At 36.9% G+C, this 16683-nt stretch overlaps 1 protein-coding gene across 3 annotated transcripts in view; it reads right to left on the bottom strand.

Moving 5' to 3' along the window:
- Window positions 1–107: 107 nt before the first annotated feature.
- shoc2 (SHOC2 leucine rich repeat scaffold protein) overlaps window positions 108–16683 on the bottom strand; it is a 38749-nt gene continuing 22173 nt past the window's right edge. For all 3 annotated transcript variants that reach the window (XM_024259426.2, XM_024259424.1, XM_036216095.1), the window contains 8 exons: window positions 10853–11842; window positions 9477–9614; window positions 9204–9334; window positions 8715–8903; window positions 5848–5970; window positions 4079–4216; window positions 3243–3360; window positions 108–1618 (listed from right to left, as the gene is read on the bottom strand). In XM_024259426.2, coding sequence (XP_024115194.1) covers window positions 1410–1618; window positions 3243–3360; window positions 4079–4216; window positions 5848–5970; window positions 8715–8903; window positions 9204–9334; window positions 9477–9614; window positions 10853–11555 — 1749 coding nt within the window. In that variant the 5' untranslated portion in view covers window positions 11556–11842 and the 3' untranslated portion in view covers window positions 108–1409. The remainder of the gene's footprint in view (window positions 1619–3242; window positions 3361–4078; window positions 4217–5847; window positions 5971–8714; window positions 8904–9203; window positions 9335–9476; window positions 9615–10852; window positions 11843–16683) is intronic.

Genomic DNA, 16683 nt, shown 5'->3' with positions numbered 1-16683 from the left:
AAAAAAAAAAAAAAGTGCATAAGAGCACCAGCAGTGAGGGACATTAAACCATCATTGATCAGTTTCCAAAAGATTCATGAGACCCCAAAACCAAAGAAAAAAAAGTGTCAAGGAGGAGTTACCCGTCAAGGTTTTATTATGAACTATTTTTGAAGCTCCCATACACTTTGCTCCAGAGACTCAAAAAATGTCTTTAAAAACACTTGATATGTTGGTCAATGATCAACTGGATGACAGCTAAGAGGCCCAACACTGGAGATAATATCAAACCAGTAAACAGAACTAAAAATTGCACTCAAGGCAACAACCAGAAATTGCATACATATATAAAAACATCTATAATTTATCCCCATTCCCATGACTCCCTCCCGCAGTTTTTTTTGTTGATTTTTTTGTTGTTGTTCATCACAATCAATATAGAGGGCGCCACATTACCACTTGCATTGGTGGAAGAAAAAAACATCCAAGCTGCTTTCCTCCTCAGGCATGAATGATTGGCATTTCTTACAAGTTTACATGACTAACTCATTGTTGTACAACTACTGCTGCTATCTGGTAAAAAGGATCTCTATTTATTATATTTTACAACTGATATTATGTTCACGAGAAATTAATGCAACACTTATCCTAAAAAAGAAGGAAGAAAACAAAAGCAATAACAAGAAAAACAAATAAAAAGTACAAACACCAGTGAGAAAAAAACCCTTGAAATAATTTATATCTTTGTATTTCCATGGAGAAAATGTGTTTAGAAATAACCCACTGGATCACTCTAAACTTAGGCACATCTTTAAAAAAAACGTTCAAAAGAAAACAAACTGTTAAGTAAAACATTGTTAAAACTTTGTTCACTATGGTCAAAGTAGCAATTAACAGAAGTCACGACCACGTATAGATTGTGTAAAAAAAAAGGAAATCCTTAAAGAAAATCTGACAAATGATAAGGTTTAAAAGTACGGCAGCAGCAGTGAATGAGAAGTTCCAAAGACTTTTTGTTTTTGCATACAATTGTATCCTTGCTCACATAGTATATGCTGTAATTACTGTAAATACATTGGCAATGGGAGCACAGTTTAGAAGGTTGAAAGACTTGCCTCGCAGCTCACAGTTATTCCGTTTTATATGTATAGATATATATATACAGGTATATATCTCTATATATAAAACATCCTAGATCCTCTGTTTTGGCAAACGTGTTCCACTGGTCAAGTTCGGAATGAAGAATGAGCAGGGTTTGGTGGGCGGGCTCCTGAAGTGATGGTGAAGCTCCAACGATCTGCATCCTTTCTCCCTGAGGAGACGTCGGCCTCATCGACCCCCCCTCGCCATGGCCCTGACACGTCGCAGTCTGTGATACACGGGACAGACGGCAGCAAGGCGGCGCGGACTGGCGTTCAGCTGCTCTGCGCTCAGACCATGGCACGGTATGGTCCCTGCATCTTGAGGAACTGGATGATGAAGGAAGGTCCTCCTGCCACAATCTGAGCCGGCAGGTGGGTGAGGGGGCAGTTCTCAATGCTCATGATGGCCAGCTTGCTGCACAGAGCCAGCTCGAACGGGAGGCTGTGGAGGTTGGGGTTGTCGTTGAGGTACAGTTCCTCCAAGTTCTCCAGTGTTCCTGAGGAAAGGAACACAGAGCTTAGACCAGGGGTGTCAAACTCAATCACACGGGGGCCAAAATCCAAAACTCACCTTAGGTCGCGGGCTGAACAGGATAAATATTTATTGAACACTCTAAAACTACATTTTTAAAACTTTGAAATCATAACTTTTTAACATATTTATGAACTAGATATACAGCATTACCTAAAATAATGCTAGTGTGAATGCTGTAAACTGAATTGGGTTGCTGAAAACGCTGAAGCTGATAGCTGAAAACGCTGAAGCTGATAGCTGAAAACGCTGAAGCTGATAGCTGAAAATGCTGAAGCTGATAGCTGAAAATGCTGAAGCTGATAGCTGAAAACGCTGAAGCTGATAGCTGAAAACACTGAAGCTGATAGCTGAAAATTCTGAAGCTGATAGCTGAAAATGCTGAAGCTGATAGCCGAAAACACTGAAGCTTATAGCTGAAAATACTAAGGCTGATAACCAGCTAAAATATTAGCTAAATGCTAAATTAGATAAAAAATATTTTTATTAAACTAGGTTAGCCAAAACAGCTTTCATGTAGCTGAAATACTAGCTAAACTCAAAAATAAATATCCAAGAATAGTCCAAAAAACACAATGTCAATTTTTAAATCCTAAAAATTTACCTTTTAACATAGTTATGAATGATAAAAAGGCAGGAATATTATTCTAGGATAAACAAACCTAAACTTTAACTTATCTTGCACTCACTTGTATAATTTGCACAAAATATATTCTTACAGAGAGTAAAATATTGAAAGTTATTTAAGATTTAAGTTGATTTATTCTGGAATAATATTCCTGCCTTTTTATTATTCATAATAATCTCAAAAAGTTACAGTTTTAAAGGTTTAAAATTGTCATTCTGCTAGCTTTTTGGACTATTTTGGCATTTACTAAGATTTTTTAGGCTATTTTGGAGTTTAGCTAATATTTCAGCTACATGCTAGCTGTTTTGGCTTATTTAGACTTTTTTTCGTTTGCTTGTTTTTGGGCTGTTTTTGAGTTAGGCTAATATTTATGTGCTAGCTGTTTTGGTGAATTTAGGCTTTTTTTCAGTTTTTTTTTAGGATGTTTTGAAGTTTAGCTATTTTTTCAGCTACGTGCTAGCTGTTTTGACTGACCTAAATTTTTTTAGTTTTTTCATTTTAAAGCTTTTTAGGCTAATTTGGCCATTAGCTAATTTTTTAGTTAGCTATAAGCTTCAGCGTTTTCAGCTATCAATTTCAGCATCTTCAACAGTCAAATTCAGCTTACAGCATTCACACTAGCATTATATATCTAGTTCATAATTATGTTAAAAAGTTACGTTTTTAATGTTTTAAAATGTAGTTTTAGAGTGTTCAATAAATGTCTATCCTGTTCATCCTAAGGTGTGTTTTGGATTTTGGCCCCTTGTGTGATTGACTTTAATACTTCTGCTTCAAATGATTTTTTTTCATCTTTCCTTCATTTCTTTATGCACAATAATATAACATTTTAGCTGAGGTGCACAAAACTGTGGTTGAACAAACCAGTTCATATGTGTTATTCATGTTGGGGACAAACGTTTCCTTTCTAGCATCATGACTTTGTTTCCATACAGTGAATCAGGTAGAGGGGGGGTCTTACCAATCTCCTCAGGAAGGTGCTGCAGCAGGTTCTCCCCCAAACCCAGGTGAGTCAGGTTGATGAGGTGGCCAATCCCTCTGGGTAACGTGGCCAGCTGATTATTTGTCAGAACCAGTTTCTGATGAAACAGAGGAGAGTTTTTAATGTCAGCTGTTAGTGGAATTTTTATTCACAGTAATAGACATTTTTTATAATCCGACTTGTTTAAGAAGTATAATGGGGACAATCAGTTAAAAAAATTAAACTAAATAAATACAATAATAAATTACACAATATAATAAAAACATTTCACAAGGTTTTACTAAAATGAAGGCTGTGGCTGCTGCTTGATTGACATTAACTGCAACTAAAAACATAAAATAAAAAGCGGAAGCAGAAATCTTTCATTTCTGTATTTTTATACCCAGTGTTTCAACAGGCTGCTCACTTTCTAGAAAATGTTAATTTGAGCTTTCACCTCAAACATCCTCTGATCTACTTTCAATGTGGTCTTTTATTTATGATTATGCCATCTTAGCCAATAATGTAAAACACCTGTGTCATAGTTTCTGCAGAGCGGCGGTAGATCCTGAGAAAAGGCGCAGCAGCCACATTAGACAGCATGCAGCTACAGTGCAGTAAAGTGTAGCAAACATGGGGGTGTTTCCTGCTGCCAGAACACTGTTCACTCCTCCAATTGTGGAGACCAACTGTGATGATTATCTAACGGCCAGTCCCAATGTCTACATTTCTGTTCCACAGAACTAAAAATATGTGGTACAGTGAAGCCTCGCAGGACATCTTTAGACAACAACACATCACAATGGATTTTCACCTCACAGCACACTAACACTTACCTGCAAGTCTTTCAGGTAAGCGATTTCATTTGGCAGACATTCCAATTTGTTTTCCTCCAAATCGAGCTCTCGCAGCTTTCTCAGATTCCCAATACCATGTGGTAACTTCTTAAGGAGATTATTGGACAATATCAACACCTGAGAAGACATTTTCAGAGAAAGAGACGCAGGAGTTACTGAACCGGCTTGATAAATCAAAGAAGTTACAAAAGTCATTCAGTCTGTTATCTTGATGGTTCATAATGATCAGGTACAGGAAGAAGAAAAAACCAGAAGAGATTCATTCATGTAGAGGCGGGGCTGATCCGGCCTGCGGGCCGTAGTTTGGGGACCCCTGATTTAGATCGGTGGTCCCCGATGCAGGCCCCTCCACCTTTGGCCGGCCCCCTGAACTACATCAGAGAGGTCTGACTTTTTGTTGTTCTTTTTAGTTTGGCCACGCGGTCTAAACCACGTCATTTTGTGCCATTTGACATTCTGATCAAATGGAACAGAAAACAGAGTTTTCTACATCACAGTTCAGTTTCTGTGGTCTCACTGATTCTTTTAGTCTTGTTTTTTTTTTTTAAAGGCACATCCTGTTCTGTGTCCTGATTGGCTGAAGACCGTGACAGTCAATCTCCTTTGTCTGTTGTACACATATGTGGAACTCTACAGATCTACAGAAATCTTTGATCGTGATCAGATCTATAATCCTACACTTTTTTGTATGAAGGTTTGAACTTAAATTAAAAAAACTAATTTACCGTTTGTGGTGCACCCCAGTCAGAAATTTGTAAATCTAACTAATTAAATTGAAATGGAAGGTGCACTTAAGATCATTAAGATCCTTGAATTTGTTCAAAAATAGAAAATCTGCTTGATAATCTGGAGGATTATAATTTAATTTAGCCTTAAATTTGAATTCTGGTTGTGCTTACTGACCTTAAATTGATTTTCTGTGGTAAGAGAGGCTCAAAAATCTGCCAAAATACTTTAGTACCATGTTGGTAAAAGAAGGATTTATGGATTGTTAAGAGAATTAAGGCGAGCCTCGTCAGGTGCCTCTTGAAGTAACAACTTCTGTCCTTCAAGTGTTAAATGAGTTGACTAAAGTTTGAGTACGTTTTTCTTTTCTTTTTTACTTTACTACTTATTTACTTTTTATACTTTACAGAAGGTTTTCACAACTAAAAACATTTTTTTTACTTTGACCAGAGAGCCACAAAGGGAGAGGCAAAAGCACCACATGCGGCTTAAAAGCATAAATATTTATTTCTGGACTTTTTCCTGTGAAGATCCCAGAAGGGGTTATTAATATTTGATCATGAGTGACTTTCTGGAAAAGCATAAATGTCTTTGTTTAGACACACCCGCTGATTGTTACACTCACCCCAGCCCCACATCACAGAAGAAGACATTATGCGGCCCTCAGAAGAAAAAGTTTGGCTATAAACTATAATAATTACAAAACCTTTTTATCCATTAATGCACAAAGTATGTTATTCATGCTCATTACTCATGAAAAACTGGCCTAACGATGTTTTTATGGTTTTTCCAGCTTCACAATGCACTGCTAATCTTAAGTCCTTATACAAGCAGGCTTGGCCTGTTACCATGTTTACACTAAGAGGCCTTTCACAGCTAATCATGGCTTCACAAAACACCAGAAAACAACAAAAGGGAGGTTTTTTTCTTAAAACATCATAAATGATTAATTATGCTTCCTCACACAACAGAAGTCTGATCAGTTCTGTGAGGATTCTGACCAGCGTGAGTTTCAGACTCACCTCCAGGGAAACCAGCCCGCCGACATCTTCTGGGATCTTAGCCAGCTGATTGGTGGCAAGGTTAAGTTCAACCATGCTGGTCCATGTGCCAAAATCCAGTGGGAGAGATGTTAACTGGTTGTCCTAAGGAAAAATGTTTTTTTCTTCATCAGCAAAAACTGTTGTCTTCAGTAGTGGAGGAGAACAAGAGTTTGTGGGAAACAGATCTGCAAATGTTCACCTTAATCATTCAAATACACAACAAATAACTAACTGTTGTGTCTATTCAAAGGTGACTGGAAATCAACCTCATCCTGCATGTAACCCCTAACTCTAACCAATAGACTTTTGTGTTTCATGTAGTTTTGAGTTTGGTTTGGCTGAACGTCCTAAGGTTCTGACCAAACAGCCACAGTTCACACAAGTAGCAGGAAATCAGTCTGATTGTTGTGTTACAGAAACATATTCACAAACACAGCAGCTCACGGCTGAGCTGAAGAGTCAAACCTATTCACATGTGCTTCTGCAGCTGAAACACGTTTCCATATACAGTATCAAGCCGACAGGAAATTGTCTGCAAGTAAGCAGTAGGAATCTCCTTTATTAAATAAAATGCAACGTGTAGACTTTATCTTTTCTTGCCAAACATGACCGTCCTAGGAGCCTCTTTGTTATAGAGTCGTGTGTGGAGAGACCTGAAGCTGGGCTAAAGACAAAGCAGAAATGCTTCACTTATGCTAGGGTCAGCAACTTTAACAGTAAAAGACCCATTTAGGCTCGTTTTGTACTGATAAAACCTAGAAGGAGCCGTATTATCTTACTTTAACCTTTAAGAAATTTGGATTTGCAATCATGACCTTCTTTTTTTGATAGTAAATATGAATTATGTCTATTTTTTGGCACAAACAAAGCAAAAATATCAAAATGTGATTTTCTTTTTTTTACTTATTTTGAAAGTCAAAGATGCTCTGTCAAACAGGATCATCTCAGCAGCTCTGAACAGCTACTAACCAATGTTATGCAGCACAACATAATATGTGCTTTTGAAAGTTCAAACTTTCTACTAAAGTTTTGCTTTGAATATAAAATCTGTGCATTTGTTGAACAAACAAGACGTCTTCAGGTCAACAAGGATGTAAAAACCTTCATAGTTTATCATCCGTTTCAGTCAAGCCACAATTCGATTTGATTCCCAGTTTTAAAGTCACGATTTTAATTTTTCCAATTTTTTTTTTCAACACAATGAATTAAAGGTATTTTAAGGCCAAGTATTTTTTCTTTTTGCCTCTTACATCAAATTGTCTGTTTTCCTGCTAACAGAAAGGATTCAATACAAATAAACAATTATAGATAATACTGAACTAAAGATCACAAATCCTTTCATACTCGCAGATTTTCGCGCCCGCTCAGAGCAATCCCCTCCAGCCACTGAGCCCACACTGAACGTTCAACCCGGTTCAACATTTTTACGCAGCACAAAGACCAATCAGGACCTGGATTTGGTAGTGGTGCGTGGATAACGTCTGCTACAAAGCACTGAAGTGCCAAATATGATCATGAAAGAGAAATGAATCATTGCAGTTTGTGTCTGGACAGATTAATGTGACACCCAGACAGACATTAAAGGAACAGAGTCGTGAAAACAAACAAGCCTGGAACAAGATTTGGGGGATTCTGTTTTGACTTTTTGCTCTGAGGTTCTCTCTATTTAAGGTGGTGGAGGAGCACTAATGAACAGTAAAGATACAATAGAAGAAGAATCTCCTCCTGCTGATACCCGTGTGAGCGCTCTGCCCCGGCGTGGATACCAGCTGCTGAGCGCACGTTCACAAACCTGTTTAAAGTGGGTTCTTGAACACACCACACACGGCAGGTGTGTAAGCACCTTGAACCGGGTTGAACCTTCAGCGCGCGCTCAGTGCGTGCCCAATTTGTGCGTAGAGCTCGCGACCTGACTTCAAAACCAGCGTAAAAACAGAGGCCAGGAATTCTGGTGTGCACGCGTTTGCTTTGAGTTTTCATTGAAAGTGTGCGATTGATTGCGCGGCTGGTGTGTAAGCACACACACCCCCCCACACACACCCACACATGCACTCCTCCAGGGGAAGATCTTGAATTGATTTTGTAACTTTCTGCATTGATGAACATGTTGATGAGTTTGGATTGGTTTTTACCGATTCCTGAAGAATTGTTACATCCTTAAAACCTAACTAATCTAAATTAAATAAATGCTGATTAAGTAATCCTTACTTAAAAAAAAGCTATTTTATTTATTTTTATTTATTTATTGTTCTTTTTCCTCTCTTTGTCCTCAGCAGTCTTACACTGCTGGGTTTTGTTATTTTAGTTTGGATCTTGGTAGTCTTAGTTTTCAGGCTTTGTTTATTTGTTTTCTTTATGTAGTTTTGGTTAAGCAGTCATTATCAGGAGCTGCTGACTCTGACGGTTGACATGTCTGGATCAGCAGTCTCCATGTGGATCTGGAGCTGCAGGTTACAGACATATGATCTAGGTGCTGCAACTACACCCAACTCCATGCAGGACTTTAGCCTTTATAAAGACAAATTCACATCAAAGCCACAACAATCTACGTGTGTGAGAGCTGAACAGAATCCCAACTTCATTCAGCAGCTGCACACTTTCAGCAGACTTCCAGAAGAACAAACACTGTATCCTCACAGCTACCAGAGAGCATTTTCCACCACCACCAAGCTACAGCTTAGAAAAAAATCAGAGAATTCCTGTGAGACTTTTCATGTCACAATTCAGTTATTGCTCTAAAATATATAAAACACAGCCATATAACAAAAATGTAAAGTGTTGTAAACTAAATATGCATTTCAGGTTAGTTCTAGTCTTCCGACACATTTTTTGGGAGATCAACATACCTTCATGTTAAGCTTGCTTAACACTTTGGCCCTTGAGAAGATGCCAAATGGGATCTTGTTGATATGGTTGTGCTCCATGTTGAGGGAGTAGATGGTGGAGAACTGCGATGGCCCGCCCACAGGGTAAGACTGAAAGCAGTTCCTTGCCAGTGTTAGACTGGTCAGGTTAACCAAACTTGACAGAAGACCCTGAACAAACAAACAAACAAACAAACAATGCAGATGCTGCATGAACTCAACAGAACAAGCTTAGATATCGTTTGACTAAATAAAACATGTGCAGCATACAAGCTTGTGCCATGAGAAAACACGCACACACATATCTTCTGTCGAGATAGAGCTTGCACAATTCAAGAAAAAAAAAGGACAGACTTCAGATTACTAGTAGATACCAGTAAAACCGCATATTGATTTGGGTGACTACAAGTTCAACAACCCTGCAGGAAACGGCTGATATCACAGTTTAGGGTATAATCTGCTAGTTCCTACCTCTGGCAACACTGAGATGTTGTTGTTTTCCAGGTTTAACTCCTCCAGTTCTCGGCATTTGGCTAAAGATCTTGGGATGGCTGACAATCTGTTATATCGTAGCCCTAAGCGATTTATGCTCGCCAAATTGCCTGAAACAACAAAGTTCAATCATTCAAGGAAAGATTCTTTTTAAAAACAGCAGTGCAAAGATCTTAAAAAAAAAAGGTTTTTTTTTCCTTATTTTGAGTCTAAAAACAATGGACATCTGCATAAGGTTGAAAATCAAAATACCTATTGTTTCTGGGAGGTCCAAAAGCTCATTGTGCTGCAAGTCAAGGTTGGTTATCTGCGTGCAATTTCCAATCTCCTTGGGTAGATGTTCCAACTGATTATGGGCAACATCCAAAGTAATGAGACTGCATAGCTCCCCTGCAGAAAAAACCATGTCTGTTAGTAAGAAAACAAAAGAGTCTCAGGTTTAAAGCGTTCATTCCCAATAACACACCTGTCAAAGTCAAGGCCCGGGGGCCAGATTCGGCCCTCCAGATAATTTTATTTTATTGTTATTAATGACCCGATGTTATCTGGGGCTTATTTCTAACTTGTATAATTTTGACAAAATACATTTTTACGGAGAGTAAAATATTGAAAGTTATTTAAGGTTCAAGTTGATTTATTCTGGAATAATATTCCTGTCTTTTATTATTCAGAATTATATTAAATGTTACGGTTTTAAAGTTTTAAAAATTGGCATTCTCCTAGCTTTTTGGACTATTTTGACATTTACTAAGATGTTTTTAGGCTATTTTCGAGTTTAGCTAATATTTCAGCTACAAGCTAACTGTTTTGGCTCATTTCGGCTTTTTTTCAAAGTTTTTTTAGGCTTTTTTAGAGTTTAGCTATTTTTTCAGATACATGCTAGCTGTTCTGACTAATTTTGGCTTATTTTAAAAGTTTTTTAGGCTATTTTGGAGCTTGGCCAATTGATTGTGTTGTACATACATTTATCAAATATGTACAACCCTATTTATAATATTTACACGCTAGCTGTTTTTGCTAATTTAGGCTTTTTTTGTTTTTAGGCTGTTTTGAAGATCAACTATTTCTTCAACCCTTTTTTCCTTTTTTTTTAGTTTTTTAGGCTAATTTGACATTTAGCTAATATTTTAGTTGGCTATCAGCTTCAGCATCTTCAGCTGTCAGCACTAGCATCTTCAGAGGCCAAATTCATCTTACAGCATTCACACTAGTATTATCACAGGTAATGCTATATATCTAGTTCATAATTATGTTAAAAAGTTACAGTTTTAAAGTTTTAAAAATGTAGTTTTATAGTGTTCAATAAATGTTTATCCTGTTCGGCCCGCGACCTAAGGTGAGTTTTGGATTTTGGCCCCCGTGTGATTGAGTTTGACACCCCTGAAGTAACACTTCACACAAACAACATCATGACGGACTTCAAAACTTTTATCTAACTAGAGCTCCAGCTAAAAAAAAAATTTAAAAAAATGATGCCTGATCTTTGCTGCATCATTGTGAGTTACCATACTCCAGGTAATAAATGTAATGGTAATTTGAGCAAAAGTTAAAAGCACATGACCGGTAGAAGACATTGTTTTTCTGGGAATAAAAATAAAAATTCCCATAAATAGCAGTTATTTTCTTACCTATCTCTGCAGGCAGCTGTTTGATCTTGTTCTCTCGGATGCTGAGCATGGTGAGCTTGGACAGGTTTCGGATGTCCTTCTCCACGGTTGTGATGCGGTTAAAACGCAGGTACAGCGTGGTCAGTGATGCCAAGCGGTACACGACGGCAGGTATCTCTCTGAGCTTGTTGTGTCGGAGGTCGAGCATTTTCAGCTTCTTCAGGGAGTCCAGTGAATCAGGCAGACTGGTCAAGGAGTTCTCACTGAGGGCCAATGTGACCAGGCCTGATAAGCAACCTACCTCTGCTGGCAGGCTCTGTAGCTTGTTGCTGTATAAATAGAGTTCTGCCAACTGATTTAACTCTTTAATGGAGGTGGGAAGCATGTGAATTGAGCGCTTTGACAGGTCCAGTCTCATGGAGTTCTCCTCTCGACACTTGTTAAGCTCTTTGATAACTTCTGCGTTGCTGGACTTCTTGCGTGTACCTTGTGTTGGGTTTGGCCTCTTTATCGTATTGTCAACATGAAAGGCAACGCCCTGTGTTGAGCTGCTCGTGTCCTTCTTTCCTTCTTTGGCATCTTTCCCTTTGGTCTTTGTTTCTTTTCCACTGTCTTTGACTAAGTTGGCCAAAGCCTTGGCCTCCTTTTCCCTTTCTTTACCTGCAGGACCACTTTTGGGGTCCTTTTCCTTTGAATCTTTTTCTTTGCCCAAAGTACTACTCATGTTGACGTTGTTGGCCTTCCAGCAGAGCTGTTCATGGGACTCTCTCTTGTCAGGTTACTTATTTAAAACAAAAAGACCTGGTCACGGATATTTTTAAAGAGAGCATCCCCATCCAGGCCAAGACAGTTACAATTAGCCTTGAAAAAGGGTCTTTAGGGCCAGAAATTTTAGGAATTTAAGTGACTTGTGGTATCCATGGGCCAAGCGCTGGAGAAACAAATCCAGGACCTTCAGACAGATGCCCTTTCAGGATGAAGACTTCAACAAGGGTGTCCTTTCTACATTTGCTGTAAAGAGAAAAAAACATGTCAACAATGGCATTATTCTCACCACTGCAAATACAACAGCTAAGAACATCTGACTCACACATACATTAGCATCTCGAACCTGCAGTTGTTTAAAATCTACGTAACTTTTTTTTGGATTGGAAATTGGACTGAAAAATGATTTATTTGAAGGGAAAGGAGGGTTAGCTTTACCCTGCCTAAAAAGTTACTATCACGCCGCACAGTTAAAAGTATTGTTGAATTTATAAGATAAAGATTTTTTTGGCTAAATGGAAAGACAGATTTGAGATCACCTGAAGGGTTCCCAATACAGGCATTAATATAAGATAAAAATTGGAAGATTCTAGGAGATGGAGCAAATTCATGGCTTGAAATCTGGACCAATAAAATAAAGCAACACAACTTAACAGGACAGTGCAGGATTTTGAGTTGGATTGCATATGATGTTGACTTTTTCCCACAAAAAATAAAATAAATTTAAACAGTGGAAAAATGCACATAAAGATGCATTGGGAAATTATTAAAAACAAGGTTGTGATGAGTTTTCAGGAGTGAAAAGACTTGTTTGGGCTGAATATCCTGGATTGTCATAGGTACCTCCAACTGCAACACTATATTGGACAAGAAATTAAAAGAAGAGAAGTCACAGATAACCCCAAAAGTAATTTCAAAAATATATAAAGTTCTAAAAGATTTGAAAGATGACACCCCAGAGTATATCAAAGAGAAACGGGAAAAGGAAGCCAAAATTGAGATCTCAACAGAGGAATGGGTAGAAATAAACGGACATCAATGGAAAACCACAAAGTCAATGTTTTGGAGGTGGAAGCATATTATAAGATATGTTGCAACCCCTGCACAAAGAAGACATGGAGATACAAGCTGTTGGAGACTTTGTGGGGATGTTAAAGCAGATCACTTCCACATATTCTGGGATGTCCACTGATGATTCAATACTGGACTGAAATTATAAAAGGTATCAAATAAGTCCTGAAAACAAAGCTTCCATTCACTTTGAAGTTATGTACCTGAGAGAGACTGAAATAGTAAATTTAAAAAAGGTGATGACTATAAAATCTTGAACATTATGATGTTGGTCAGTAAAAAAGCAATTACCAGAAGATGGTGAAGGGGTTAGTGCCTAAAATAGAAGAATGGGTTGAGGTGATGCTCACCATCTATAAAATGGAGAAACAGACATCTTTACTCCGGTATAAAATAAACTCAGTTTGGGATTTCGCTTTCTTGTGTTTGTTTAATTTATTTTTTATTTATTTTTCTCTGAAGTACCTATGTTAACATGTTCACTTTGCATGAACAAATTACTTATACAAGGGCCTTACTTTCTTTTTTCTCTTTGTATTACATTTGTGAAACACCATCTTGCAAAATGCAACATAATCTAATGTTTTCTGAAAACTTAATAAAAAATAAATGAAAAAAAGATTTATTTCAAGCAATCAAAGCAGAAACAAAACAAGAGAACAGAAATTCGTATCTATATAAAGATATATCAAACAAGGTCATTAATGATAAAAATTGATTTGAGGTACAAATACACTAGTAAATAATTCAACTATTACTCTTAGTCTTAAATAAACATATTTGCTCTTTTTTATGTAGTTCATGGTACAATGAAATAAATCAATATTATGATTGTCAAAAGGAGTTCAGAAGATTGTTTAAAAGGGAGTGGGAAGAAGCAAACAAATAAAAAGTACATAATAACTATGTAAATAGACATATTATTTCAAAAGTCATCATAACAAATGCACATCAAGTGACAGAAATATGTGCAGATTATTTGTTATTGGAAAAACAACTATAGAGGAAAACGAAATATAAAAAAAGATTTTTACAAATGACAAAATTGAGAATCATCAACATTCTTTCATTTAAATTGCATATCAAGAAACAGTGATAAGATTAGTTAAAAATTCTTCGAAAAATCGATTGATTGATTTATTTTATTATTTTATCTCTTTATTTTTATTATATTTTAGTAGGTCAAAGTCAGTGTCCTTGTCATAGATGAACCAAGTTACAGATACAGTGATGATGTAGAATAAAAGGTCCATATTCTGTCTGCTGTCCACTGTTGGTATTCCTTCTTCTGTGGTCTGACTGACAGCCACACAGTCAGAGTGTCGTAAAGTTGAACAAAGTTGGGAGCATTCAGCACCACAAAATGCACTTGTTTATATTTGAGTCAGTGAGATCAAAACTTTTTCTCTAGTAAAAAATACTTCCTTGTTTCAGATGGCGACCTCATTTGATTGTGTGATTGCTTAGTAAGCATTCACACTATAGTGATTCTCCTGCTCCTTTACGTATGTTTTTCCAGCAAATAAAAACTCAATCACACTTTCAACAATTTCAACAATCTTGGTATCAAAACGTTCAGCTTCTTCAGGACATTACTGCTGGTATTTTTGGTATTTATAAACTTTATAGTTTTTGAAATATTTAGCAAAATATGCCACAATTTAGGATCTACTGGGGTTTTCATGGTAATTTAGAGTTTAGCTAGTATTTTAAAATATGCTAGCATTTTTGGCTAATTTGTGATCTGCTAAGGTTTTTTATGCTAATTTGGAGTTTAGCTTCTATTTTAACAACATGCTAACGTTTTGGCTAATTTAGTTTACTGTTGAATTCAAGGCTATTTTGGAGTTTACCTAGTATTTAAGCAACAAGCTAGCTTTTTTGGTTAATTTGACATCTACTGAGGCTTTTTGTGCTAATTTGAAGTTTAGCTCATATTTAAGCAGTTAAAGTAAATTGAGTTGCCATTTTTAGCAAAAAGCTTTAGCATATTCAGTAACTACTTACAGAAAAATGCATTCACACCAGCATTATCACAGGTAATGCAACGTTTCTAATTACATCTTGTTTTAATCTCGTTTTAAACTACTGAAAGACAGAGCTTGTAGGAATCAGTAAAAGTTCAATAAACTATCATCCTAATTGTCTTTATTTTCACTTAGTTTAGAGCTAATGATAGTTAAGATTAGGGCTGTAACGAGTATCTGGGTGCTCGGGTATTCGCGATCTGCTCCCAAAAATTCGAGTACAGATATTCACGACGTCCAAGAACGCTGATTTGTGATCTTTATAAATGTAGTAAATTGTAGTAAATTATGATCATAATATCATCTGGGGACGATGTATTTTTGCTCTGAAATGCAGATTAATGTAGGATTTTAAGTTTACGAACCAAAACAAAGCCGAAAGAGCCGCGGTACTGCCACCGGAAGTAAACACAAAATGACAAATGAAATTTGTTTTTATCTGATTCTTTGTGGGTTTTTTCCAGTTTTATTGATTCTGATCTCCTGTTCTAAATAAATGTATAAATGATGATTAAAAACAAATAATTCCGATTTTCATCCATCCAGTAAATAGACATACACATGGCAATAATCATTATATTAGAAAGTAATAATCGTGGTTCGATTCTTGAATCGTCGAGCTTGATTTGTGACTCGAATCGGATCGCCACCTAAGCAATGATCCACAGCCCTAGTTAAGATGTGTTTTACATCCACTTTGCACATGATCCGATAAGTCGACTAATCAGAAAAAATAATCAGTGATTAGTCGAATATTAAAATAGCCTAGAATTCTTAATTTCTTATCAATTTATGAGGACAGCTCTATGTACTTCTATAATGGATCTATACTTAATTTTAGTGTTTGAAATTGTTTTTTGCTTAACCTGAAGTGAAGAAAGTCCTGAACAACTGTTTATGACAAAATGTTTATTGAGGCTTTTAACCTTTAATTTGTAGAACGAGTTCAAGAAGTAGATAAGCTCAAGAAGGTGTGCTGGAAAGGAAAACATACAGAGCAAGGGAGCCTGCAGATCAGGATTAGGAAACACGCTTAGCACTATTGGAGGAAATTCCCCTTTTTTATGTTTACACAACAGGAACTGAGGCCATTTATAGTTCATGGAAATGTTTATATAGGTTATTTTCTGTTCCTACTTCAGAGATGTAGCTTTTACAGCGGGAACCATCTCTGGTGCAACTGTACTGTAAGAGGGTGAAAAAAGATTGGATCAGCGTAGACATCCCTGTCATTTGAATGCACACTTCCTGTCCATGCTGTACCCTGTCTATGCATAGAGATTGGCTACAGCAAGCACCAAAACTGGTATAAAAAGGAATTACTTTATTTTCTGGATTATAAATCGCAGGAGCAAAAAAACAGCTAATCAAGAAGAAGAAAATGATATACAAGTCGCTCCGGAGTATAAAGTCTCACTTTTATATTTTCTATGGCAAAAAATAAAAACAAGAACAATAATGCTTCGATGCAAATGAGAAAACTATCAACATTTAAGAGGAAAACAATCAGAATCTCCTCCATGTTTGTTTTGGACAACACTTCTTCTGGCACTGTCAGAAGAAAATACAGCACCCTCTAGTGATTGTTAGCAACAATAACAAATATATGAGTCTATGTATGTTTAAAAAAGAGAAAATCCCAAATAAGTCGCTCTTAGTACAAGTTGCACCCATGGCAAAACTATAAAAAAAACAGGGATTTATACTCTGGAAAATACAGTAATAGATGGATAGTTATGTAAATAGGACCATTTTTTTAAAGTATTGTTTTCACAGCAAACTGTGAAACACCAGTGGGAACACCTAAAAATCCACCGTGGCTAAACCACAACAGAACATACAGAAGTAAAGCAGGAGAGAAACATCAAGAAGAAAAATAAAACAAATAAGGCAAACCTACACCAAATAATTATGTAAGGGATAATACCCGACGAAGTGTGCGTTATGAGAAATTAACGCACGACGCGGAGGCCTAAACCGTCCTCCGCT

This window comes from Oryzias melastigma, linkage group LG1 (genome assembly GCF_002922805.2).
Source record: "Oryzias melastigma strain HK-1 linkage group LG1, ASM292280v2, whole genome shotgun sequence".
Lineage (NCBI taxonomy): Eukaryota > Metazoa > Chordata > Actinopteri > Beloniformes > Adrianichthyidae > Oryzias > Oryzias melastigma.
The sequence above is the reverse complement of the archived record's forward strand: the minus strand, read 5'-3'. Positions and strand labels throughout refer to the sequence as shown.